This window comes from Rhipicephalus microplus, chromosome X (genome assembly GCF_043290135.1).
Source record: "Rhipicephalus microplus isolate Deutch F79 chromosome X, USDA_Rmic, whole genome shotgun sequence".
NCBI lineage: Eukaryota > Metazoa > Arthropoda > Arachnida > Ixodida > Ixodidae > Rhipicephalus > Rhipicephalus microplus.
The window spans coordinates 22,667,532-22,694,892 of NC_134710.1; the positions used below are offsets into that span (position 1 = coordinate 22,667,532).

At 44.8% G+C, this 27,361-nt stretch overlaps 1 protein-coding gene across 4 annotated transcripts in view; it reads left to right on the forward strand.

Moving 5' to 3' along the window:
- The window catches only part of LOC119175723 (uncharacterized), a 194,346-nt gene that overhangs the window by 56,202 nt on the left and 110,783 nt on the right, over positions 1-27,361 (forward strand). For all 4 annotated transcript variants that reach the window (XR_012888133.1, XM_037426674.2, XM_037426673.2 and 1 more), the window contains exons 2-6: positions 11,174-11,237; positions 13,891-13,937; positions 19,757-20,128; positions 24,472-24,616; positions 24,662-24,813. Coding sequence is in view for 3 of the 4 variants with exons in the window: in XM_037426674.2 (XP_037282571.2) it covers positions 11,174-11,237; positions 13,891-13,937; positions 19,757-20,128; positions 24,472-24,616; positions 24,662-24,813 (780 nt within the window). In the remaining variant the exon portion in view is untranslated. The remainder of the gene's footprint in view (positions 1-11,173; positions 11,238-13,890; positions 13,938-19,756; positions 20,129-24,471; positions 24,617-24,661; positions 24,814-27,361) is intronic.

A 27,361-nucleotide genomic window follows, 5' to 3' on the forward strand; every position in this document is an offset into this window, starting at 1 on the left:
GTACAGAACATATAGGATTGACACTGTTTTCGTCTCTTTTTTTTTGCAAAACCTCTACTTTCTCACACTAGTCACGCGAGTTCGATGTGACGTCGAAATAAGCGTGGAACGTTTTAGAGGACCTTGCTGTTGTATGCTGTCGGTGTCTCTTGGCGTAATGCAGGCAAAACTAGATCTACAGCATAGCCAGCTGCAGAATATAGAGCGTGCGCTCGCGCCAAGAAGTCTTCTACCTTTCATTCTTCGATCGCCTTGATGGCGATAGAGAGCGCTGACGTTATTGCTATGGCTAAGGAAACACGACGGATCGAATCCCGGATGCTGCGGCTGCATTTTCGATGGAGGCGGAAATGCTGCAGACCAGTATGCTCAAATTTAGGTGCACTTTAAAGAACCCCGGGGGGTCAAAATTTCCGGAACCCTCCACTACGTTGTCTCTTATAATCACATGGTGGTTTTGGGATGTTTAACCCCACATATCAATCATTCAAAGCAAGGAAACACAACCCGAACCACGCATAAAAAGGGAATAAGGAAGGAAACAGGGAATAGAGAGAGGAAGCAAGAAAAATAGGAAAACAAATAGTAGTAAACAGCGATAAAAACCCGGAAGCAAACTGAAAAAAGGAAACAATAAAAAAGATTGCAGGAAAGAAAACAAAAGAGAAACAAGGAAGGCTGCCCGGCTGCCACTTACTGCGGGCTTGACCCCTCTAAGGAGAAGCTGCCTTAACTTTTTTTGATGTTTTTTGTGCGCAGCAGTGAGCCTGGCGTGGCACATGCTTTTGCCCGCAACAATTACTCCATTCACACAGCTAAAGAGAGAAAGTGTGATAGAGTTAGTAACAAATATTAGCTGAAAATAATAATGAAATGACAACGTACACTGTAAACAGAAATAAGCCGAGATGGGAGTAAATGGCCTTGTGCTCTAGCGCGCGCCCCGATGGAAGTTTTATAAACACCGTCCGGAGGGAGTAAAAAATTTACTCCCCATCAGTAGGAGGTTTTTGCATGGTGCCAGGCGGGTTTTTATTTACATCCATTGGGGAACTTTTTCAGGTCAGTATGGGAGTAAAGTTTTTGCATCGACCGAAAAAAAAATTACGTCAGCAGCCATACCATGCGCAAGCGTAACTTTAATTACATTACATTTATTGCGCACAACAATCATTACAGTACACAAACATTATCACAACGTTCACGTAATATCACAGCACTCGCACTCACCACAGCTTGCCACACGCAGTACACACCTACCATATAGTCACCGGGTATATATAGGCACCACATTCTGACCTCCCATGTAGCCCTGGTGAAAGCCTTATTTTTCTAATAATTAAGCAATAAATACGCACGGCGTAAGTATGAACTTGCGCTGGTCTGATGTAAGTACTTCAGCACACATGCCTTTTATCCTAATACTGCCTAATATTCAATATTTTTTACTACAGTCAAAAAGTTTTATCAGTTGACACTGTCATACGGGGTGAATAAGCATTAGCAGTACTGTTTGTGGAGCGGTAAAATGCACTGAATCATACACAAAGTGCGCGCGGCCTTGAATGAACACATTAACGAGGCACATTCAGCAGCTACAGCGATAAACCGAGGTACACCGCCGCTACCGCGTTCGACGACTATAGGCCTCACTCACGAGTACGGCACGGTGATTCGATGAATGACAGCTGGCGATCACAAATGCTTGTTGATGTGCAGTTTACGTCTCGTTGTTTTTCCCATTCACAAAAAGAGGTGTCCGCTATCCACGCAGTTTAAGCTACGGAGCGATAGACGTAAACGAATGAGACGGTTCGAAGTCGCTGTTCCCGTTGCTCGTATGCATTGCATGTATAGCTCGCAGAGCTCGCTACGGCGGCCGGTGCGCAGTGCGAGCTCAATACGATGCCGGCTTGATACCGACGTCATAGCGAGGCCTTCCTACCGCTTAGATGTTGCAGCCGGTGAAATACCGGTGACACTCCGAGAACTCACCATCGGCGGAGACGGGGCGAGCGCGTCGCCGGTGCAACTCTAACACCGGTTGCTGACCAGCCTGCCGTGGTCGAGCGAAGCCTACTTCGAACCGCCTCGAAGTTTTACGATGCAATCGCTGACGATCGTACTCCGCCTCGTTCGGCGCTCACCTTGTAGTTAGTCATTGACAGCTGCGATCGCAAGGCGCAGAAGACTGTTCCACATCCCAGCAGCCTTTATTTTTTGTGAAACACATTCTTTGCCTCGCCGGTGGTCGGTGCTAGCTCGTAGCGCTTGCCGCGGTGGCCGGCGCGCAGTGCGAGCTCGATACGATGCCGGCTTGATACCGAAGGCATAGCGAGGCCTTCTTACCACTTAGATGTTACAGCCGGTGAAATACCGGTGACACTCCGAGAAGCCACTATCGGCGGAGAGGGGCGAGCATGTCGCCGGTACAACTCTCAGACCGGTCGCCGGCCAGCCTGCCGTAGTCGAGCGAAGCCTACTTCAGACCGCTTCGATGTTTTTGACGGTTAAACTCCAGGAGCAGCCGCTGACGATCGTAATGGCTTACTTTTGCTACCATTAATTTATTCTTCGACGTTTTTTGTTACTCGGCCCTTTGAAGCGCGGCATTCACGGAGTGTCGTTGAAGAATTGGACCGATGTGCAGCATGGTTTAACGGTGTGAAATATATTGAAATGTTCGCAGTAAATACCAACCGGTCGTTGCTATTCTTCGCTGCACTTAAAACTTCGTTGCCTGTTGACAGATGCTCACACGGTTAGCCACACAAAGCACATGTGTTTCACACCGACATGCAAACATATGCCCCCCCCCCCCCACACACACACACCTACACACCTACACACACACACACGTCACGCCCAAAGAGGGTTTTTAAAGCTCCTATAGAGAGTTTGTAACCACGTGACCTGAAGCTCCCTGCGGAGTTTAACAAGGTCATGTCGTTCACAAACTCTGTGATTAAGCAGGGGGCGTTTTACGATGACATGTGCCGAGTTCACTCCCTACCAGGGAGTAAATAATTGGGGCAGGGGAGCTTTGTGGGCTCATGTGCTAAAGAAACTCCCATCTCGGCTAACTTTTGCTTACAGTGTAACAACTGAATTTTCGTGCGATGAATACTTTTCGTTTCGCTACATATTACTGACCACGTGCAGCCTTTCGCCTTTGGCTAAAAACAAAGCACATGCCTTGCCACGCTTCTTATAGGACACACCTATTGTTATTTTGACCCCTCGAGTAAATTTCCCTGTCGTCGTGTGATACCCTAGCTATCTTGACAAGAGCGTGCTCACAGGCTCTGTGTTCACACGGCACGCGGCAATCGCCGCGTCTCTCGCCGCTCAGATCTTACAACTTAACACAAACGGTCCGTTGTTGCGCGCGGAAAGGAATGCGAGCGTTTCTTTCTCCTCCGTGGAATGTTCCATCGCAGTAGCCGCGAACCATCGGCGATTCCCATTGGCCGCGGCGCCGATTCGTCACTGCCGCGTCGAACAGTGCCGGGTGCATTTTCCAGTCGTGCGGGGCTCGGGAGACGTTTCGCTTTCCTGACCGCAGCAACTACGACCCGCTTTTTCTCGAGAAGGCGTCACGCGATCCGTCCGCATAGTGAGCAGGCGCCGGTTTAGCGCAGACTCTTTCATTCTGCACTTTATTCCCGGCTGCACTCTTCGCATTTACAAACGCCGCAGGAGTGAATCAGCGTTCGTAAATTGCGCATCAAGCACCACATGTCACTTCACCTCCCGATAAAAGGTCCGTGTACTTGAGCTAAACACTTTCCTCGAGCAGTACATTAGGGAGTTTTATAATACCGTTTGCAAGCGCTGCGGGCGTTGCGAGCGTAGCGGGCGCCTTATGACCTTTAGAATAGCGGTTGCCTTACTGCAATCCGCAACGCACGATCGCAGCGACATCGTAGCCTCGAAACCAGCGCTTGCGGGGCCACATGCGTGCCGCCATCACTGCACGCAAATTCGGATTTTTCGCGTGCGGTCCGCGAGCGCGAACGCCGGCTCGCGTTACGACGCATGCGCAGTGGCAGCGACCGCACCGCAAGAACTCGCGGTGCGCTATTCTAAAACTCCCTATTGGTTTGGGCGAGTTGGTACATTGTTAGCTGAAAAAACAACAGCGCAGTTTGGTGCGATGTAAAATGAGCGGTCGGTGTAATAAAGATTTCAGTTGTAAGTTGAGCGCTCGTATGTGTAGTGCATTTCTGTGTCCTCACCTTTTTTTTGCGCTTTTTTTCCCAGCTAAAAACTTCTGCCCTTCCAACCCCCTTTCAGAAGCCCTGTCGCGGTGGTCTAGTGGCTATAGTGTACTCGGCTGCTGACCCGCTGGTCGCGGGATCGAATCCCGGCTGCGGTGGCTGCATTTCCGATGAAGGCGGAAATGTTGTAGGCCCGTGTGCTCAGATTTGGGTGTACGCTAAAGAACCCCAGGTGGTCAAAATTTCTGGAGCTTTCCACAACGGCGTCTCTCATAATCACATGGTGGTTTTGGGACGTTAAACCCCACATATCAATCTATCAAACCCTCTTTCAAAAAATTAAAAAATAATAAAAATAAAGCTAGAGCCTCCGATTGAACTAGTGAACTTATTTTGAACAGGTCCTTTTAATGTGGTAGCCTATAAGCGCAAGTTCCACGTATCACGCAGCTCCTAATATCATGGCTCTCGATTTCACCACATTCTGCAAGTTCGCATGGTTTGCGAAACTCTGATGTGCGTGACAAGATAGTACATTAGAGAAATTGTTTTACAGCCTTAAGAGTAACAACGCCCTTTAAACGTCCTGGTTTATGGCAATTGGTTTTCTCTCTTTTTTTAACTTTTTGAACGTAGGGCGCAATTTTGCCAAAAAGGCAAATATTACGTTTTTAATACAGACATCAAAAAAGTGGAACATGCTCTGCATACGTTCGACGTGATGATTTTTCGGGAAGCAATGGCACATGTTATTTCGTCATCTCAAGCGTGAGGACGATAATGTAGAGAAAACGTTCGAAGTCGCTCGTTCCGGCAATGCTATTGCAATTAAACGGTGATGCCGTGTACAGGAACTCATCGCAACATGTGAAGCGGGGACGAGGGGCGTGCAAATCTTCGAAATGACGAATCCTGATCGGTTAGTATCTTATTTATCGCGTAGCTCTAAGCTTCTAAAAATTATTTTGCTCTGGCGCTTACTGCACATCATTCCTCTTTGAAAAGAACACTCTAACTGCCCCAGGCAACATGACATTTTCTCGTTTCATATCTGTGATCACACTCGGCCTCCGATTATTGCAAGCGCTTGCTTCTGATTTACAAGCGCATCATTAATTGAGACGTGTTCTTGTGGATAGTATCAGGTTGACCTTTTGATCTACATAGGTCTGACTTCAATTCCAGGTCGCTTCAGAAATGAAAACATGTTTCACTTTTGATTCAATATCTCGTAAGTCACTCGGGGGAGGTTAGAGGGGAGATGTTGTGTAATACTTGCATCCGATTCCTCTGCCATATCTTACTGCTCTCTAAACCGTTCTTAGAAGAGGGGATACGTTCCAAGCACCAAAACTGCCGAAGTCAAGACAATACACTAAAACAGCTCCTGTGGTTTTTATGACAACGCATTTTGTTAGCCCTATGGGCTCGTGGATCGACAAAAATTAACTAATACAATTAGGGCGCAAAAAAACTGAAATGACAGGACGGGCACGACACGTGCCCTTTTCTTCTCTATTCTTTTGCGCTTCAGTCTTACTAACACTCTAGTCACTTTATTTCACCACGGACACAATAAGGTTGGTGCAAGATAGATTGGGGGGGGGGGGGTATGCAATCACGAAGCATTAATACGACTACAGAAAGGCCTGCATACATAATATATATATATATATATATATATATATATATATATATTAGTGGGCGTGTGTGTGTGCGGCGTGCCTTGTAGATGTGCCTCTAGTTCATTCATTATTTCCACTAAGAAGGAATCGGGATTTTTAAAACGAAAATGACATCGTTTAGTGTACGTGTCATTGATGTCAGAAAACGTCTGGAGATAAAGAGTGAAGAATTGGTTTTTTGTTTTCACTGTGGAGTCAGTTGCTATGGTACGGTTGGAGTTGTTACAGCTTTTTTTTGGAGATCTCACAAATGATGCAAAGTGTGTATTACTGCAAAAGTGCAATATGTAAATATTTAGGGTAAACTAGAATTAGTTAAGGGAAGTTGAACATGCAGTGTCTAAAGAAACAGGCACGCTAAAATAATAAGGGTGCAAGAAATAACATAAAACGAATGTGTTGTGCATATACTTTTAAAGCGTAATTTGTCAAAAATGAACAAGCACACTTTCTACTACGGGCGTGCATCGATCGTAGATGTAGGAAATTGGAGGAAAATGTCCAGTGTAAACACATTTTCTGACCAGCAAAGGGTAAATTCCATCTTTTAAGCTATTAATTTTTAAAAATTATTTGCGCATCATGTGTTCAGCAATGCGAGTGTGTTATTGACATTGCGTGGTAGTTTACGTAGATTGCGGTCTGAAAAATATAAGCAAAGGTCATTTGCATAAAATAATAAAAAATGCTGTTAATATAGTAAAGTTATTAGAAGCCTATGACCAGCCTTTCATGCGAGTTGAGAAAACGCAAGCGCCTATTTCGCTGTTCACTGCGGATAAGTGGTAGCGAGAACGCAGCGACGAGGGTAATTCGTAAAGTGGGAGCCCTAGATTATACCTCGTATGTTTGTCAAGGTCAGCGTATGCACTTAAGCGTGCGTTACGTCCTGCAAGTGTTGTTAGTTTCCTTGACATTGGTATTTTATAGTGCATGCACACTGCTTATGCATGCCCTCCAGGGGCCTTCCGAAACAGACTAATATATTCGTACAGTGCACGTCGTATTTCTCGCATTGTTTTGTACGGCGGTGTTTATGGTCGCGGGATCAACTTCCGGCTGCGGCGGCTGCATTTTCGATGGAGGCGAAAATGCTGTAGGCCCCCCGTGGGCTTAGATTTGGGTTCACGTCAAAGAACCGCAGGTAGTAGAAATTTTTGTAGCCCATTACTACGGCGTCTCTCATAATCATATGGTGGTTTTTGGACGTTCAACCCCACATATCAACGGCGGCGTTTAGGTTAGGGCACTTCAGCCTTATTTTGATCAGCAATGAATGCAATCTTGTGCGTTCATTGTGCCGCAAAAAACGTACCTCACCACAGCTGACAAAGTATTTTCCTCGCTCGGTGGCGGCTCGGCCGAAAATTAAGGGGCTGGAAAGCATAGCAATAAAGAGGTCAACTGACTGAAAACAATCATAAACATTAAAAGGTAGCGATGCTTCGATGTGCTCAGAGGGTCGGATGTGGGTTCACACCTTCATTCAAGTTGCAGTCGCCGACCAGAGAGAGAGAGAGAAAAAAAAAGAATGTAGGAAAGGTAGGGAGATTAACTAGACTATGCGACCAGTTTGCTACCCTACACATGGGGAGGGGGAGAGGGGAGTAAAAGAGAGAGAGAAGGATAGACACATGCCACATCACACTCACAATGCCGAGTTTCACAGGTGGTCCCTCGATGAAGTTGTTGACAAGTATCTCAGGAGGGCTCGTGTGGCTTTCTGTGCTGATGTGCTGCGCGACCAGGCTCCTAAGATCTTTGCTTCATTAAATGGCCGGTCATCGAGTCTATTCAAGGCACACTGGAGAGTCCAGCGATCTTCATCAAATTGGGCACAGTAGCACAACAGATGTTCAATAGTCTCTATACAGTTGCAGCTTTCACACATGGATGAATCCGCCATGCCCATGCGATGGCTGAATGACTTAGTAAACGCTACCCCAGTCCACAGCCGGCACAGCATTGTAGCGTCACGTCAAGAAATCTTGGATGGCAGTTGTTTCTGAAGTAACGACTTCAGATTCTTAGGGCGTGTATCGGAGTTAGGTGGAGAATTCCAGTGCGCAAGCGTGACATTATGCGCGATGTGACGAAGTTCTCTAGCTGCGTCTACTCTTGACAAGGGTATTAACAGTGTGGGCGCTCCATCGTGGGCACATCGGGCAGCGTCGTCGGCGAGGTGGTTACCACTGATGCCACAGTGGCCCGGCAACCATTGTAAAACAATGTCGTGTCCTTGATCAGCAGCGCGATGACAAATTTCATTAATACGATACACCATCTGGTGGTAGTTTCCACGTCGTAGACTTCGCACGCATTGAAGGGCTGCCTTCAGTATATGGGCCATTTTCTGTCGCCGACCAATTGCTGCCGGTGGCAATGACCTGGAGGTAACGCTTCGTGGCAGTGCGTAAAGCCGTTGCGTGTAGTATCTGCAAGTCCTGCGAGCGCTGCTGGTCTCACCAAGTTTCGTCAACCTATCGGTGATCAATTGAAGTTTATTTACCTCGCACTACGTTGAAATGAATACGTTGCTTTTGCTGCACGTGGTCCTTTGGTCTCGAGATGACTCAATGCCGCCAAGAAAGCGACTGCGACGCCGTGTTATTTAACTACAAAAATGAAGTGTCAACAATCAAAAGCTTCATTAAATTAGTGTTTTCAGTGGAGGATAATTATCTTTAAACTGGCACACGAGAGTTATCAAACGCAATTTTCGAAGAACCGTTGGCACAAACAGCCGGGTGGCGACTAAATTGCCACATGCAGGAGGAAAGTGCACGCCGGCATGACGTCTGCGGCGCTACTTCGACGCTTCACTTGGCGGCCTTCGAAGGTGCCAACATTCATTTTGCAAGCGAAATCTGCATAGTGCAGCAAGCTCTTTTGGCTTGACTAACCTTGCTCGTGACCCATGAAAGTACACCACTTTTGAACAAGAAAAAAGAAAGGAAAAGCAAGGTAGGAGTTGGACCAATAACATGCAATAAAGAGCCACGAATAACTGTATGGTGGACGATCTCTTTCTACGTGTCTTTCTTCTTATAATATTGTACCATTCTTTCAATAATGATTCAGAACTTATAGCGACTGATGCCTTCTCGCAGCACTTCGAGACGATTCAATGCTAGTTCAATCGCAGACAGAGGTGTAGACCTGAACATTAGTAGACACCGAGCCCTCCGTTAAAGTACTGCATAACACTTTGGTTTCGGAAATAATGCCCAAGCAATGCTTAATAATATGTGTTCAGGCCCTTAAAGCATATTAAATTATTTATTTATGTAGTTATCTGTTTATTTTTCTTTACATTACTGCCACTATCGACTGCTAGCCTAACAGATTGCCATAAAGGGGTTACAAAGTCCAACGAAAACGGTGCACGAAGCGAATTAGGCATTAAAATGTAGTACTGCTAGCGTGTATAATGCCTACCAATGCATAACTAAAAATGTTGCTGCACACGTCAATGATAAACATCAATAAGTTAAATGTTCTGTAATACGTCTGTCATATGTACACCTTTAAATCGCCCCGCCGCGGTGGCCTAGTGGCTAAGGTACTCGGCTGCTGACCCGCAAGTCGCGGGTTCGATTCCCGGCTGCGGCGGCTGCATTTCCGATGGAGGCGGAAATGTTGGAGGCCCATGTGCTCAGATTTGGGTGCACGTTAAAGAACCCCAGGTAGTCAAAATTTCCGGAGCCCTCCACTACGGCGTCTCTCATAATCAAATGGTGGTTTTGGGACGTTAAACCCCACAAATCAATCAATCATCAAACACCTTTAAATCACGGCAGGAAAGCTACGCATTAAAAAAGTTAATTCATTGAGCCTAACACTGAGCGTGTCAAAATGTTTGCCTGTTACACAGACTGCGTATCGATAGTGAAAGCCGCTATTTTTGTTAGAAATTTAGGCGGTGGTTGTCTCATGTATTCAGTTCTAGTACTGCAGACAAAAAAAAAATGCAAGAGCTCATACTTATGATTACTCATACGAATGTCAAATGCCAATAGGTTTATACCAGTAAATTTGATAAATATTTTTAAGCAATCTTAACTAAACTATTCGTTGTGAATGAGCATAATGACTATGGCGCTTACTTGAGCACTTTCTATAATCTCCGAACTTCATATGCTTAAGTCACACTGTGTCAGCATATTCGGCAGCAAGTCTCACGAAGGCTGTAAAAGCTAAAAGTTTGGCACTCTCGGAAGGTATGCTTATGTTTAGGCGAAGTGTGCGAAGTGTCCAGTGATTGGGACGTTTACCATTCTAGTGTCTCATATAAGGCAAGCCGTTAAAGTAGTAGTTAAGTATATGAGATCCTTACTTTTTTATGGATTCGATAATAAATATTGTTACGTGTAGGTACCTCTACCAATATTGTTACGGCTAGGTTATTTAATTAATCAGTGTACTGCGTGAACAAGATGGCGCCAGTCTAGTCTTGTCGCCTAGAAGACAAGACCAACAACAACCAGCAACCGCCGTCGTCTTTCTCGCTTATGCAGCAAAGCTGCGGCGGCTGTTCTGTATCAATACCAAGCATTACTGTGCTATTGATGTTTGCATAACTTTGTATGTTTATTTATATCTTACAATAAATATACCAGCGAGTAATGATTGATATACGTAAATAACGTAGTACATAAGTCAAGAATAGCACCAATCTGCAGTTGCGATTCACCGACCGTGACGTCGATACACATGATCAACCATATTGTGTCACGAACAACCGGGTCAAAAAAAAAAAAATCAGGCTGTGACGTAACGATGCCACTCTGATTGACAAGAACAAACTTTTAGACACTGCAGGAGTTTATGTTGCTGCCTTACAACAGATTTTTCTTTGTCTTGCTTTTTCAAGGGGGTCTACTCATTCATGGATTCTTTTATTCATTTTGTATCGCTGTGTTTTGATTTAAATAGCTCTCATTCTCAGAGTAATGCCGCAGTGGGGTTCTGCCATTTTCTGAGGTCATAATCATAATCATCGCGCCCTTTTTTTGTCGGGCATCTCCCGGCAAAAATCGGCAACTAAAAAGTTAAGAGTTAATGAGCAACTAAAAACCAAGCAACTCGCCAGGCGTAAAATACATCAATTTTAGGTCTCTCTCGAAGTTCTACCGGTACGAATCGGTCGCCGTTGGCGACAGTCTGGCGCTGTTATGATTCCGTTATTTTCCTCGCCAAAGAGGCCATTAGCATCGAAAGACTGCTACTAATGCTACATTGATTCGATTTTTCCGTGCTTACTTGCAGTGGCAACCGCCATGGTGGCAGTGTCGTTCCCTTACCGCCATGAACGCCACGCTCACATCAGAAGGTAAGCCATTCGATTGTGTAACTTTTGTTGAGAATGTTTACCCATGTTTACCATCACTTATTTTGGCATGGTGCAGAACGCACATCTTAGGTTGCAGGCATGTCAGTCTTCAGTGCGGCGACAAACAGCGGTTGTCAAGTCTTTCTGCCTATGTATACCATCGCATTCTAAGAAAGCCTCCCGTCGGTATAAGATCGCCTTAATGCGTGCGGTTGCCCGAAATTCTCTCTACCGTTACCTGAATTGTGTACTCGAATGGCTGTTAATTTATATCTCGCCGGAATTTTGGTTATATGACAACTTGTTCTTTGTTGCACTATACAGTATAAATTTTGTTTGCTAAAATCGCTCACCGTTACCTGAAAATGAAGCCGTTGGAAAAACGTTAATGAATACAGGTCGTTCGGAAAACGCTTTTAAGAGAGGACCCCAAGAAAAAAAAAACACGCAGGGAGCTGACTGAAAGTAACTTTTATTCTTTACGACAACCTCCACGTGCACGACGGCATATTCATCTTTTTGCCCGTGGTTCCACATCGGCTGCGTAAGGTGCATCGAGACACTATAGCATGCCAGTGATATTCGTATTATGCGCCTTACTTTGAGTCCGTTCAAACTACTGCACTGTCAAGGCGAGCTTCACAATTCATTCCTCTCGTTCGTATCGGGCGCTGCGAAGAAAAAAATAATTGAGGAAGCCACCACCGTAATTTGTTCATTATTTCTTTGTTTAAGCGAATCTCGTAGGACTCGGTGTTTTGCTGTTATGATTCCAGCTTTACATGGCAGGCTTTCATAAAATGAGGAAATCATAATAAATGGGCCGTTAATAATGCACAAAAAATTGTTTTAGTTGTCGTGTGTTATTTTGGGGTATTTTTTGTTTTGCGAACGTGAGTGCGTGGGTGTGTGTGTGTGGGGGGGGGGGGGGAGAAAGGTTGCACTAGGAGAAAGATTCAACCCTATCTAAGAAACATGTTCAGCGTGTAGGCATCAATAAGTGTATTTCGCAAAGGTTCACTATGTTCAGTTTTAGTAACTTAGCGAGGCGAAGAAAAGTTGCTATGGATGCCTTAAAATATTTCATGCTTTACTTATCAATGTCTCTTTATACGGTTTTCGTCTACCTGTTTACCTTCCTGGTCTAAGTGTTTACCTTTTTGTTAGATGTCTGTTCTTTTTTAACGAAGTATTTTCAGCCAAGCATGATCGTGTTGTGTGTCACAGTGACATAGCTCAGAAGGTAAGGTCCACCGGAGTGATATTCTTCAATTCTCTATGTGTCCGAACGTGTTTGACTACGCTATTTCTACGGAGGTTTAGCCTTCGCAACTAATTACTAGGGTTAAAGTACAGTAGAGATCGTTCGTTTTCTATGCACGCAATTTGCACTGGTGGATATGTGTGCTTTGTCATAGTTCACCAATTATCTAAATTATGTTAAGAAATATCTTTCAACTGCTTAGTAAAAACCTACTGTGGGGCGTTTCTCACTCTCTGCAGTTTTCAAGAATGCCAAGGTGTTCGAGTGCTTGCCTTGAAAACCTGGCCGAAAATAATTACGCGTTCTGCATAAGGTTCTCGAACAGTTTGTAAAAAATTTTGCTTTTTGGAAAACCGAAGTTAAATGAGCCGGCCGTTTCTACGCTAATCTGAATATTCAAAACTGCTGCTCTTACTTGAATTAATCCTACTCAGCAAACATAATTTGAGCGGTGTACAACCTTCATACACCACTAACATGCAGGAAATGAAAAAAAAAAGTGATAGTGAAGCAATATGCACCAGCAGGTTTATCGGTGATAATCGAGACCGTTTATCATGTCCGCCACAGTGAATAATGTTGTTTGCGCTGAGGAAGAACCTAGCTTTAGCTGCAACACTTACAGCAATTTAAGCTGCCGCACTTTAGCTACAACACTACTACAGAGACTTTATTGGGACGCGGACTTCACTTATGGTTTACGTTGTTCAGTGTGCATTCGATGCTATCACAAAATTAAGACTGCAGAGATTTTACGAACTTCAAAGCACCCATATGCGTACAAGAAAGACTAGGAGACGCTAGGTTTAGGCCTTTATCGTTGCTACAGCAGCACGAAGGCGCAATCACAATAAAAATGCCTTTCCGAGTGTTCTTTTTAATTTTTAGTGGTGACTTTCGGCTGCGTTAATTATGCCTGTAATCAAACACCAACTGCAGCACAAGAACGTATCCCTCCGCTCTGTCGTTGCTTGCTTCCAACATAATGAATTTATATAGTTTCCAGCATAAGAGATTAAATGATAAGAGATGAAACGGTATCCGACCTTAATGAAAATTCAGTGACACAATATCGCAAAGAGAAAGAAAATAATATTAGTCAACGCAAAAAAAAGCTGCTCTCCTACCTGTCACTCGGTGTTGGTTTGTTTTGTAGCAACTCAAATCGTGTTCTGGATCGAAAATTTGTTAGGTGCAATAAAATTTTCAGGCAACAATAAGAAAAAAAACATGTGCTCCCCCTTCTGCTTATTCGTCTCACGTTTCCGGCGTACGTAGAGACGCATAAAAATGCGCATTTGCAATCGACGGGTGTCAGGCGCTTCGTCCTTGGAAAGCGAGATTTTATCAGCAGTTGATTGGAATAAAAGTTTTGCTTATCTTTTTCAGGTTCCATGCAGAGCATCACCCATTCCTAGGCAATTTTCTACTTAATGGTAAGCTGTGGTCTGTGTTTAGTTGCAATTAAAAACGAAACTCACACTCATTTCAGATTTAGTGCGTGTAATCCTTATCTTTGCGGAGCACTTCTAAGCTGTTTATCTGAAGGCGTTTGAAGTGTATAAAAACGGCGTATCACTAAACGCGTATCTTTAGGATGCAATTTAGAGGCTCATACATTTGCAGCAGGCCTACTCCGACTTACTTTTTGCTAAAGAAGTACCCGGCTTGGCTCGTGTGTGTGTGTGTGTGTGTGTGTGTGTGTGTGTGTGTGTGTGTGTGTGTGTGTGTGTGCGTGTGCGCGTGTGCGTGTGCGTGTGTGTGCGCACGCACACCGTTTGCCGTTTTATGAATACAAACAAATGCGACCGCAAGAGGAAACTGGAATAAAACTGGCAAGCACATGCCAGCGTTTGCTTGCTTTGTGTAAGCAGTAACCCGGAAAAAAAAAGAGCAAGAAATAAATGTCATTGCGTGTTGCAGACGCTTCACTTATCGAGGTTTCCCACCTGTGGAGATAGGTGACGCTGCCTGTGCTCTTCTCCATAATCAATGCGGACACCGTACTTCCTTCCGCCAAAAGTGTATCAATTGCGGTAGTCGTGTGGTGTTGAAAACAACTGGATTTCGACAGACAAGCAGTCGTGTGAGAGTGCCATTCGTGTCTATATACACATTCGTACTGATTAGATGGTTGGAGGGCCATTACAGTGGCCCTCCATCCGTGGCATTTCGTGGATTTCGTGGCATTTTAGCCATTACGTTTGAAACCTATTTTGTTTTCTTTTGGTATAAAATTTAAAAAAAAATACTTCCTTCGGGAAAGCGCTTGTACTTGCGTGTTTTAGTCTAGATGATCTTTGCTTACATGAATAGAACTAGTTTAGCTGTAATGAAATAAAGCAAAGTTAGTTATTACGGTTCCTCAGACCGATAATACAACCACCTGTGGTGAGGTTTTTGTTCTTTTTTTCGTCGTATCTTTACCACTCGACCACAAAATTTAAGTGGCTAATGTATGGCCGTTGTCTGAACAAATAAAAAAAAAGCAACTCCCCACGTCACAAATGTTCAGAGTAGCAGCTGTTTTCAACTAGGGCAAAAACATTAAATAAGCGTACTTCAATGTCGCAGGCACAACCTATTCTTTAGCAAAAAAAAAAAACAAGTATGAAATCATGGGTATTTCTGGTAGCAGACGCTTCGGAAATGACAGGGAAAGATGATGTGTGCGACCCTACAGAAGCTGCTCCGGCAGACGGACTGAAGTATAAATGTTCAGTTGCGTGGACATGGTCATCAATGGTACGCGTAAACATGAATAAGTTGCGTGCTGTATTAGTTTACGATGGCTGCTTGCACAGCCTGCAGTAATATATATTAATCCTCGCTGTGTGACAACAGCACGTTTGAAAAATTGGCAGATCCCATGTACAGTGGAAATTGATGATAGGTGATCGATTCACGAATGAGGAAGGTTGATGTGTCACTTTGAAATCAGCACAACGTTACGAGGTGGACGTTAATTATGCCGTACATGCCTTTCATATCACGATTATTATGTTCGAACGTGTCATATACCTTCGTCGTCGATTTTATTTATATGTGTGGTTTTAACGTCCCAAAAGCACCATATGATTGTGAGAGACGCTGTAGCGGATGCTCCGGAAATTTTGACAACCGGGGGTTCTTTAACGTGCACCCAAATCTGCTTCATCGTCTATTCACGTCACGTGATACCAAATTTGGTATATGTGGAGCTAGCGAAACGGCCGCGAGCACGTTATGAGCGTATAGTCATGACATGCATGTCATGATTTCGACGTTAGGGTCTGTCACTTGCGTTCGCCATGCAGCCATGTCGTACCATACCAGTTTTGGAATATGTCATGTGAACTGAGCACCGCAAGAGCAGCAAGATCATTAAATGAAAATAAAGACATTGATGACATACATGTTATGTTTTTCATGTTATGACTTACGACTTATGCTCGTCATACAGTCATGTCATGCCATACCAATTTTGGTATCGATACCATCATCAAAACGGCTAGAAGAGCTGAAAGTCGTAGGCGGCTAGATGGATGGAATGGAATGAATGGATGGATGGATGGATGAATGGATGGGATGGAATAGAATAGAATGAATGGAATGGAATGGTATGGATGGAATGGAATGGATTGAATGGAATGGAACGAAATAGACGGAATGGAATGGATGGAATGAATGGAATGGAATGAAATGGCATGGATGCGCACGCTCAAAGACGCCAAATTTTGCTCAGAATTGCTTCGCATTTAATACGCAAATCAGCTTATATGACCTAATGGCACTTTCTTTCTATGAAAAACGCACGGACTGCTTTTCTGCGCTTGAGCAAACAAGCCCCGACATTTAATCAATCGCGTGTGCTCCACACCCACAGTGGAAGTACTTTCTGCGGTGCTTGAATACAATGAAGAAAAGTACGCCAATTATCTGAGTTTTCACCGGCGGATCGGTTGACAGAGAGCGCGGAGCGAGCGCAGCAGCGCTTGTGACCCCGTCTTCAAAGGTGTCCTGGGCAGTGTGACTCGACTGCGTTGCTTTGTCGACAGCATTTAAAACCTGGCAATTCAGGCAGCCCTGAAACAAGTGCAGCTTTGTAGAGAGCAACAAGTCGAGCTGCTTTCGGACAAAGCCTTCTGTGCAGCGGCTAAATCATGAGATGGTTTTGGAGCAGTGCACTCAAAGACCGCAATAAATTTTAAAGACCTGCACAATGTTGGACTATATATAAAGTTCCAGTGGATTCTATCGCATGTCGGTATAGCGCGTAATGAGACGGCCGACAGACTCACCCAGATTGCTTTGCAACTTACGCCAACGAAGAATAATCCAAGAGACCACGAGCATCCTTTGAGAGAAGCTGTCAACAAGCATTTTCATTCTTTATGGTTGACACCTCACCAGTCATTTGTGACAAAAGGGCTAACAAGAGAAAAATGGCTCTAATATTACACCCGGAAGGGGTAAGCGCTTAAACCAGCTTGACTCCACAAGATCAGCCTCTACGCGACGCTATATTGAGCCCGATTTGCAATACCTCTGAAGATCTAAAACATTATTTGCTAAATGTCGTGAGCTCAAGAAAGTCGATGTTTATTATAAAAGCTACAACGTTCAAGCTCGCCACGTGACAGTGTGATATTGTTTCCGCATGGTCAGTGGACCTTTAGGAAGCGGGTGTCGCGACTACCCTTGAAGTTTCTAATCGCTGCAGACCTCGCATGTGACTGGTGATAAGTGACAATTATATTGGAATGTGGTGTCGTTATATAGGAATCCGGTACAACACTGTATGCAAAATGGTTCACAGGCTGCCGGCTTGTGCAGAGCTGCGTCGCGCTGCGCGCGACTTTCTAAAAGCATGCCCGCGCGTCGCTTTGGAAAGAACATTAGTTCGATACAGTGAGACAAGAAGATACCGAGCGAAGCAATCGGCTGCAAATTTCGCTAGGTTAGATTCGCCGGCAACCTCCAACATCTGAAATTCTAATTAATCACTTGTTAAACAATGCTACTATAAAGTTTGTCGTAAGCCCGTCTGGGCGGGATTATAATGGTGATGGTAAAAAATTTTTGAGGCTGTGCGCTCACCAAAGTGAAAATGAATAGACACAGAAAATAGTGTTTCGAATCCCACAGAGAAGCCTAATTTTACTTCTGAACAATCTCTTGTTGGATCTGAAACTCCCTTTTTTTTCTGTGTGTTTTAATTTTCACATTGGTCAGCGTGGTGCGTCGGTGTTTTTTTACACTCACCTAAGCTACTTTTATAGCGTGCCGATAAAGTGTGCAGAATTCGCGTAAGTTATCCAGCTTTGCTGGGAATATGGATGCAGATTTAATAACTTATGCTTTATTGTATAGGGCAGTGCTGTATTATCGTACCATGTAAATTTGTTTAATCGTCACAAAGAGCTAGAATTGCGTGCTTTTTATACAAACATCCTAATATCCGGGTTAAATGAATACGCAATCCGAAGAAGACCTTAACGTCGATACTCCGCAGAAAAAACGCAAACAAACGAAAAAAAGAAAAAAGAAAGACGGAAACAAAGAAAGGAAGACAGACAGATTGTGCTAGGAAATTTGGAGTGCTCACCGTGCAGAGTTTTAAACATTCAGCCGCTTGTTAGGATAAATAGACATTACAAGTTCATGCGTTCTACGCCACGCAGAGATCTACATCCTCTGAAGTGTCCGTTTTTTAAAATTAAGGTATTTTAATATAGCCTGCTGCGCACAGAAAAAATTAGTGAGCTTAAAGCGTATCATTAGCTTATCGCTGAGAGTGGCCGAGATTGCCTTTCCGTGGATGTACTACGAACTTTGAGCACATAAGAACTGACGTGAAACAACTTGTGTCGGGCTGCAAGTGCGCTAATTAAATCGCTGCACCGCCTATATACCGACAAAGTCGCTGCGTCTAAGTCACTGCATAAGGAGTTAGAACTCAACACTATATTTACGGTCAGCGTGAAAAAGAAAATATCGTGTATAGATCACGTTATCGGCAAGTGTCGTCATCGTCAGTCCACCACCGCAGCTTCACCTTCTCTACAAGGTAAAAGCAAAACTTCTATCATCTGGTATTACAACTCACGTCTGCTGTGCCTCTGTGTATATTGAAAAAGAGGACGCCCTAATCGTGGAGTTCGTTGATTACTAATTTATATTTTCTCGCCGTGCAGAAATACTGGAAGCGCACGTGTATCGGGAGCCGCAAGAAGCGTTACTGTAACCGATAAGAATGACGCATATACCTTACATCGTCAGAAAATAATAAAAGAAACAAAAATAAGGTTGCCCACTGTGTGGGAAATGGCTACTATCGTAGTAAATCAATTCACAGTCGGGAGAATCGTTCGTACTTTTTTTCCCGGTTGTGCATTCCTTCTCTTGATGCAGGTGTTTTTATGCTTTCGTGTGCTGTTGATGTCCAGGATGATTTCCCGCTTTCGCTTGATATGACATACAGCAGAAACACTGCAGTTTGTGTGACCTGCTTAACACGTAGCGTGCCACTTCTATCCCTTCTTTAATGTAGCGCTTGCTTCTTTATCTAGCGCCTGTGAGCAGCGAAAGGACGTGAATTTCGAAACAGTCTCTGGACATAAAATAAAAGGGAAGTGTTCGAGGGAGTTTTATTCAGATCTTGCTACACTGTGTTCTAGTGCCGCTGCCCAGGACGCATAGTTTCACAACACTCAAGAAATATTATGGCAACAACACTTGTACGTTAAAAGTGACGAATTTTTGCAAGTACGCCTATCAATGACTTCTCTGACACATTTGTTGTGCTCGTTTAGTGTGGTCACGCGCTTTTTTCTGGTGTTTTTTTTGTGTGTGTGTGATTGACCTTATACGCATGTAATGAGCACTCGGCACAGTGGCCACTGGGACGTTTGGTAACCTTCCCAACAATTTTTTAGCCTTCTCGGATAATGTAACACGCGCGACGCGAATAAATGAGCTTACTCTGCAACTAACACGAGCGACAACGGTACTGCTGAAATCTTCGATTTTGCACTTGTAAAGCCCAACGCGTTTTACCGATGGTCAGACTCTAGAATCAGTGAGCGACGAGCAGTGCTCGCCGTTGTACTATGCGTGTTAGCCGATTATCAGGTGACAAGTCCTTATTACCTTCACTATAGCCTGTCACAACCACCTAAAGATATCTACAATACCGACTATAAATAAAGAATATCAATATATGTTTTCTTTCTCAGTGACGCGTTCATGCCTTCCGTGATTGGGGTATGCGCAGGTACGAGCGGCAAAGACAGCCATATCGGCTTGGGTCGCCCAGCAGAACACACCACGCCTTACGAAGGCGTAGCCCAGAGCACGCCGCCGGGACGAAGTACGAGGCGACACCAAAGACATCGGCATCGGAGGCGGCTGCACAGTCGCAGGGTGCCGGACATCATCTACAGCTTCGGCAATCACTCGGCGGCCAAGCTGTACCCGGGAAAAGGGTACCGCGTGGGGCCCTACACCGGCTACGTGGACGTGTGGACGATACCGCGCCACTCTCCACTGCGGCCTCTGCTGGGGCATCGAGAGACGCCACCACCCTCGCCGCCACGTCACCAGCGGCAACAGGAGCACTTCTCGGAGGGAACCGCCTTCGCCAATGGTACAGTACCATACCGTTTCGCTTCGTCGGAGAACCACGGAAAGAGAGTTCTAAATAAAAAGTATACTGTGGAATCTTATCTATTCGATGTTTATGAGAACCAGAAATATACGTTTTGGTACGCAACGTTTCTTTTAACAATGAAGCTGTTTATGGTCGAGGCTTTTGTGTTCGCGTACCGTCGGGGATCGTGGTATTTCTCCACAGGAAGTGGGTAAGTCCCGCGGATATGTGCCACTCCTCCCACCTCTACCACTAATTCACTACTCCCAACCACTACGCCCAATGCTACTCTCGCCACTCTTTCCACCACCCTTATCATACCAGCTCGTCCAACCCCATAACACGCCACCAGATTCGCTGTTTCATCAGTGTCGGCCAAGCGAAGCTGCCCCCCACCCCCCCTTTTTTTTCATTTCTTAGACCAATTGAAGCCCCATAGCAGCAGCTTTCCTGCCGATAATTCGTTTGCGAAGGGCCTTCAATTTATTTCTAGAGCCCTTAGCTTTTGTATTGGAGTTTCATATTAGCTTAACTTTTTCCCTTACCACAAACGAGCTGAGCTCGTCTAAACAAGAGCACTACTCCTACTGGAGACAAGCTGGGCTCGTCCACCATGAAACAAGCATTGATGGGCACCGCCGTTAAGCTACCCTGATTCATTTTGCAGTGTTCGGTGATTTAAACAGACAGCGCCGTAATTGAAAAGTAATTAAAACACGCTGAAAGCATGCGCTTGGTCGATAAGCACTTCATTATAGTAAACGAAATCAGTAAATGGCAGCCTTTCCCGCCGCGGTTGTCCGGTGCCTAGGGTACTCGGCTGCAGTTACGCAGGTCGCGCGATCAAATCCCGGCAGCGGCTGCTGCATTTCCGATGGAGGCGAAAATGCTGTAGGCCCGTGTGTTCAAATTTGGGTGCACGTTAAAAAACTCCGGGTAGTGGAAATTTCTGCAGTCCTCCACTACAGTGTCTCTCATAATCTTATGGTGGTTTTGGGGTGTTAAACCCCACATATCAAATCAAGTCAAAATGGCACCCTCCTTTGTGAGTGAGCGGTGAGCGTGTGCCGAAAAAGCTTCGTTGAAAAAAAAGGGGGGGCTGCGTTTGCCGAAATTCCGTGAAATAAAAATTACAGACCTACTGAGTGTGCGACAGCGTGACTACACAAAGCAGCATAGTTTCTGTTAATCATCAGATTAGGACGACGACCACGTCTCGACGTATCGGCAGTGAATGCCCTTAGATGTAGGCAAACACCCCACCTGGGCGTCCAAGGTTTCTTTTCATGGACACATGCACTTTATTTTCTGAATTTTAAAGAAACTCTTTCAGTACCGAAGACTGCAAAGGTTAGGGCCTTGTGCGTGGCGCACTGCAGTGACGGCCATCCTCTGCGCATTAGACAAAAAAAAAGTATTTTGCCTGTACCTTGCGAATAAAATGGCTTTGAGTAGTTTTTTTTTATCTTACAAGACCCGTAGAATCAATAGGTAAAGGAAAAAAAAAACAACTTTATTTTTGTTTCGCTTTAGGCCGAAAAACTCGGTAGCAAAAGGGTTGAAGAACGTTTCCACAGCCCACGAACAACGTTCCGCGCACTGCGGCCCTGCTTATTTTGAACAGCAACTGCGAGAAATCTCCACCGTAGAGGAGCCACTGCCCCTGCGTCAATATGAATCGCCTCGCGAAGCTATCGAATTTCCTAGTGAGTACGCCCATTTTGACACTGTTTTTTTTAGCTTGGTTTGGATGATTTTCAGATGGTGTGTGTTGTTTACTACCTCCCGAGCAGATCGTATCAACGAGATTCCATTGTATCTTGCCATGTTGCGATTTGGCATTTCCAGCCATCACAACGCGGAATTATTCCGGTCCAGCGACTGGCGGTGATTTCACGGTGTTAGAAAAGCTTTCTAAGCTTTTTCAAGTTTGGACATCATTGGTGTGAGGGCAGGAGTGCAAAAATCTCTTACCAACGTTCTCAATAACTAAATTTATGATTTATGTTGTTAGTTTGTTTATTCTATCGAATTGCAAATAATACAGAACAAGTTTGCATGCGTTTGCGAAGTATCTCATGAGGATGTGTAAAATGAATGATAGGTAGCACCACATTTTTTTACCAGTACTAAAAAGTCATCTATTGAACGTTCCTATACTGTTTGCCAGTCGAGAATATTTTATTTTCCTATAGACCTTCTAAAAATTGTGCTGCTACAACATATTATTCTTGAAGAACGAGATTATCTGTGTGTCGTGCTTGCCTTGTTTTAATATTTCCGGTGTATTTCGTGTGATCGATATCAAAGCAGTTGCGTAGTACCATATATAAAAACTTTAGACAGCAAAGTTTTGACAACGTTGTGTATGACTTATGTTACTCGTATGAATACCTCTCTTGCGAAATTTTTAAGTCGACCACAATTCAAATTTAACCTAATTGATTGATATGTGTGGTTTAACGTCCCGAAACCACCATATGATTACGAGAGACGCCGTAGTGGAGGGCTCCGGAAATTTCGACCACCTGGGGTTCTTTAACGTGCACCCAAATCTGAGCACACGGGCCTACAACATTTTAATTCAAATTTAACCTATCCGCGTCCCGCTGAACGTTTTCAAGCTCATCGATCATCATCACAAGACAAAGGAAGCACTTGATGGGGGTGAAGAAAAGGAGCACGAACTCGCACAGTGTCGTGCCTCGCCGTGTTTTTTTTTTCCTCTCTCCGCGTGATGTGCGAGCTGTTTTACCTTGTGATGATGAACAACCAAGAAGCCCGACATGTGCTGTTCAATTGCGTTCAATCAACTTTTTGTGTAACCAGATTGGCGTATTCCAGGAGCAGTGTGGCATGTGTGACGTATGCCGAAACTTGTATGTGAAGTCACATGCAACATATTATGCTATATATGTGATGACCCTACGTTTGTGATGGTCAGCATGGCATTGTGGGTGTGCTTCGGGAAAATAATTTATTCATAGCTTTCGTGGCTACAGTTTCCAAGCGCATCGAGTTAGTGAGATTTGAGAGACCACAATATTTGCACCTATTTACGTTAAGGAGCTCGATATTGCTGAATTCAAAAGATTGTTCGCTTTGATCTCTGTTAATTCGTGGTACACTGTCGTGGTGTGTTTGTGGCGCCTGAGTGCTGAGTCGAAAGACGGGAATCCCATCCCGGCCGCATTTATACGGATACAACATGCAAAGAACTCATGCGATGTCAATGCATGCTAATGAACCCTAGGTGATCAAAATTGTCCCATGTCTTATATTATTGCGCACCTCATAATCATGTTGTGGTTTTCACGTAAAACCTCAGAAATAATTCATTTCTTTGTGTGATATGTGGACATATGCAGAGAGCCAGCTAATTAAGTAAATATCGCTGCTGTTTGACATGTAAATTTAACGAGCACTTCTTATATATGTGTACATATAATTCACGTAAAGGTTATTGTACACACAACGAGTGTAACAAATAACACATGACAAACAAGTATCCATCAGGCAAATAGTAGCCCTACCGCCTTATTCGTGTGGTGGTGCGGGCAACTCGTTGTTTTTGTTTTTTGTTTTTTTGCACGCCATACGGGCATGCAGTAGTCTACAAAATAATGATCACTTTACACTTATAATACATCCCAGACATTTCTCCAATTGCAGCTGGGCTGTTTCAGTTCTTGCTGCAAAGAAAAACGCCACTATTTCTCCGGGTAAAATCGAGCAGCGGTATTTCTTTGACAGGCCCGTGGTGTTGTACACAAATTAATTTTTGCATTTCAACCCACTGGGATGACGCCTCGGTTGGCCGTAACTGAAACTACCACCTCGTGTTGAGCTATAACGATGCTAAACGCGTTTTGCTTCCTTACGCATTCGCTGGCGAGTCAGCATGAGCTATTTTTTTTTTCGGGAAATATAGAAGTGTTAACAAGGAATCTGGCTCCAAAATTTTCTTATCTGTTTTGGTCGTATACGTTCGAACATTCAGCGCCAAGGACACATGCCCCTCAGAGCCAGTCGTGATTACAGCCTATTTGATGCTCACTGTCAAACCCTTGTAGCGAAAGCAGCCGGCCTGAGTCCAAAACTAACACCCCGTTATAGAAAATGACACGTACCAAAATTCGCAATTTTTTGAAGAACAACCATCACCTTCAAAGTTAAGAGCTTCGAAGCTGCAGATACGCCGTATAAGAATCCTAAATCAGTTCGCAGCAACTTCAATCAGACTCACTGACGTTAAAATGTACATGTGCCCGAACTCAGCTGTCATACAGTAAAGGCTTTTGCCGTCGCGAAACCTTCAGACAGGCTTTGTGTGCGTGCAGTGCTAATCGCTGTGGAACCGGCCAACGCCGTGACACCTTCCCAACTGCGGCCGTGCTTCCGCTGCCCGAAGGACCGCACCGTGTGGGTGGGGCCCGGCTTCACGTGCGCCGAGGTGCCCAAGCCTCGGCTGCGTCCATGCTCCAGGTGGGTCAGGTTGAGGGCGCAGCAGCGCTGAGCTCCATTCTCTAGGCGTATGTCTCTTCCAGGGGACGTGCACATTACAGCCACCGTAGGGCCGCAGCCGGGCTCACTTGTGATGGAGGGTGTCTACCAGATGAGCTTTACACTCCAGGCGCCAGGCATGGCCCCGCAGAGCTGTCACTACAAGCTAAGGGTCAAAGGTGAGCTCTCGTGAGTTCCGTGGATTCGTTTGTGAAGTCAGTTGAGCAAACGCTGGTTTTATTTGTTTCATATCATACCATCATGTCCTGCTTGTGGCCGTCGTGAAGGGGCTGACTTGTTTATGGTAAACGCAGCGTGGCGTAGCTATTCTGGCAGATCCTTTTGTGTGGTAGCTTGCGCAATAGGTGATGAGCCGTTAACACTCAAGCTATCCTCGCTCATGGCGCCTCATTTGGCACGAGCCATGGCCCTTTGGCAGCGAAGTTATCATACGTGACGATAAGCGATGGCTCAAAAGCATAGTGAATGAAGCGCGTATAGTTGTATCTTCAAACAGGCATTGCACGGGTGTGGTGGTAACTTCATTGGCATCCTGTGCGTAAGACCACAGTGCTTCGTGACTGGCACAAGTAATCGAATGTGATCAGCATAGCAACAGTCCGTAAGAATTTGGCAGATACCTTGTTTGCATTATCAACCCCCACCTTTTTTTTGGCACGTGGAAAATTTGCAGTTAATAAATGGGCAGTTTATAATGCATAATTAAGACTCGAAAATGATGGTCGGTGGCAATCGATAACTTCCTTTTTCCTTTCGTTTGCGTGCCAATAGCCGAAGGGAACAAGTGTTGTGAAGCTATGTCAAAATGTATACAAACACATGCATTTAAGTGGCACGTTAAGATAGCAATAACCTGTTTAGTGCGTGTGGTTGTAACACAAAGTTTTACGACCCCACATTTCGCAGTTTCGGGGTAAAAATCGGTTAACTGTGCTTCAACAACTAGAAGCGACGAGGGCGAAAAATATGCGCATTTGGCTTTTATTCATGTAATATCTATGTAATGATCTTTTACCACTATTGTTATACGTGCGCTGTGCATCATCTGGCCGACTATGATTTGTAAAGATGCTGTAAAGAAGAAAAAAGCATTATTTGGGAAATTTTAGGCTAGCACTAGATGTAGCAGAAGACATGGGGGCATGTTCGTCGCTTAAGTGCGCCTGCAGCTGGTAACTATGACACTATGTGATAACTCTGGCTCTATTTCTTGGCACTAACTTGAAAGCGCACTTTAGGCGCTGAAAACAGACAAGTAAAACGCCGTTTGAGGCTTCCTAAATCATATAGGCGCAATCATTTTTACATAAAAGAATTTCAAACAAAGACGTGCGTGACAAATATCTACGACAAGAAGCAAAAAAAAATGTTGTTTATGACAGCACAAAGGCGCCAATGATTCAACGTAGCCGTCAATTTCGTGCACGGTTTGCAGATCACAGCCTTTCCTTTTGCATGGCTAGTCAACTGTTCACCATCGAATCAACCCTATTCACTCCTTAGTCTTTTTTTTTCTTTTCGTTGTGGTTGAGAAGGTCAGCACAGGAGCAGATGGGCATACTGCTAAAAGATCAGAAGTGAGAGATGTCTCGTGCTAGCCGGTTGTAATCGCGTAGTGCCTATTTCTCTCCTATCGTGAACTAGCTTTATTCTAACTATGCTTGAAACTCGCAAGTGTGGTGCATGCACTGGGTGCTCACGATAATGTATGGCAGTATTTGCAACGTTAGACGTTGCAGAAAGACGTGAAATTTCAAAACGAACGTCGCTTTCCTTCTTTTTTTTGCATGGGGTCGCACCCCAAGGTGGAAGGGGTGACGTACAACAAATAATAATCCTGCTCTTATATCGCTGCTTTATATATACATTGGGGCTCTGTCGTCGCTCACCGCAGACTCTTAATTGGGTCCTGGTTAAATGCTGGCTATATCCAGAAACCGGACGAAAAATGTCCCGTGTCGTAACACTTTAAACGGGACCTGATTGAGAGTGTAGCACGCGGCATTGCGAGAACTATTTCAGGGTATATATGTGAGTAAAACGGAATGTGGCTGTTTTATTGATATTTTTATTTTTTTCGGAATTGCCACAATGCGCTATACACTAATCGGCCGGCGTTTCACATGCGTTCGTCTTCTCCCCGTTCCATGTCGTGCCGGCGCCAGCCATGACAACGCTTGGCATGTTCTGGTGCGTTGTCTCTGACAGCTACCTCTGGTGCGACGCGGCATATCGCGGTAAAGACACATGATCTGTGCCAGTCTTTCCAAAGATATTCAACCTGGCGGCTCTGTCCTTCAAATGTTACACCATCTCCCACTAAGCGGAACCATGAATAGCGTGCGAAGTAGCGCATGGGTAGACATAAAGTTCTGTTCACTACGGGCCCCCTGCCCAATGCTATCCCATCCTTGCAAGGGGAGCACACCATGAATTCACTCTAGTTTATGTTGCTGTTACTCGTCCCGAACTCTTGTTGGAGTTCGCCACGCGGGAGCACCTGGGTTCATCGCACGTCTGCAGATCCTTGTTTCCTGATGCCATCACGTGATTGCTGAGAAAGTGTAAAAGAGAGAAGCCACAACCTTCTACACAGTCACTTACGCGGTCACGAACGCGCTAGCGCGTGTAAGCGCGTTCTGACTAGAATACAACGCGTGCGTTCATCGCGTGTCTGCAGAATCTCGTTCCCTGACGCCATGACGT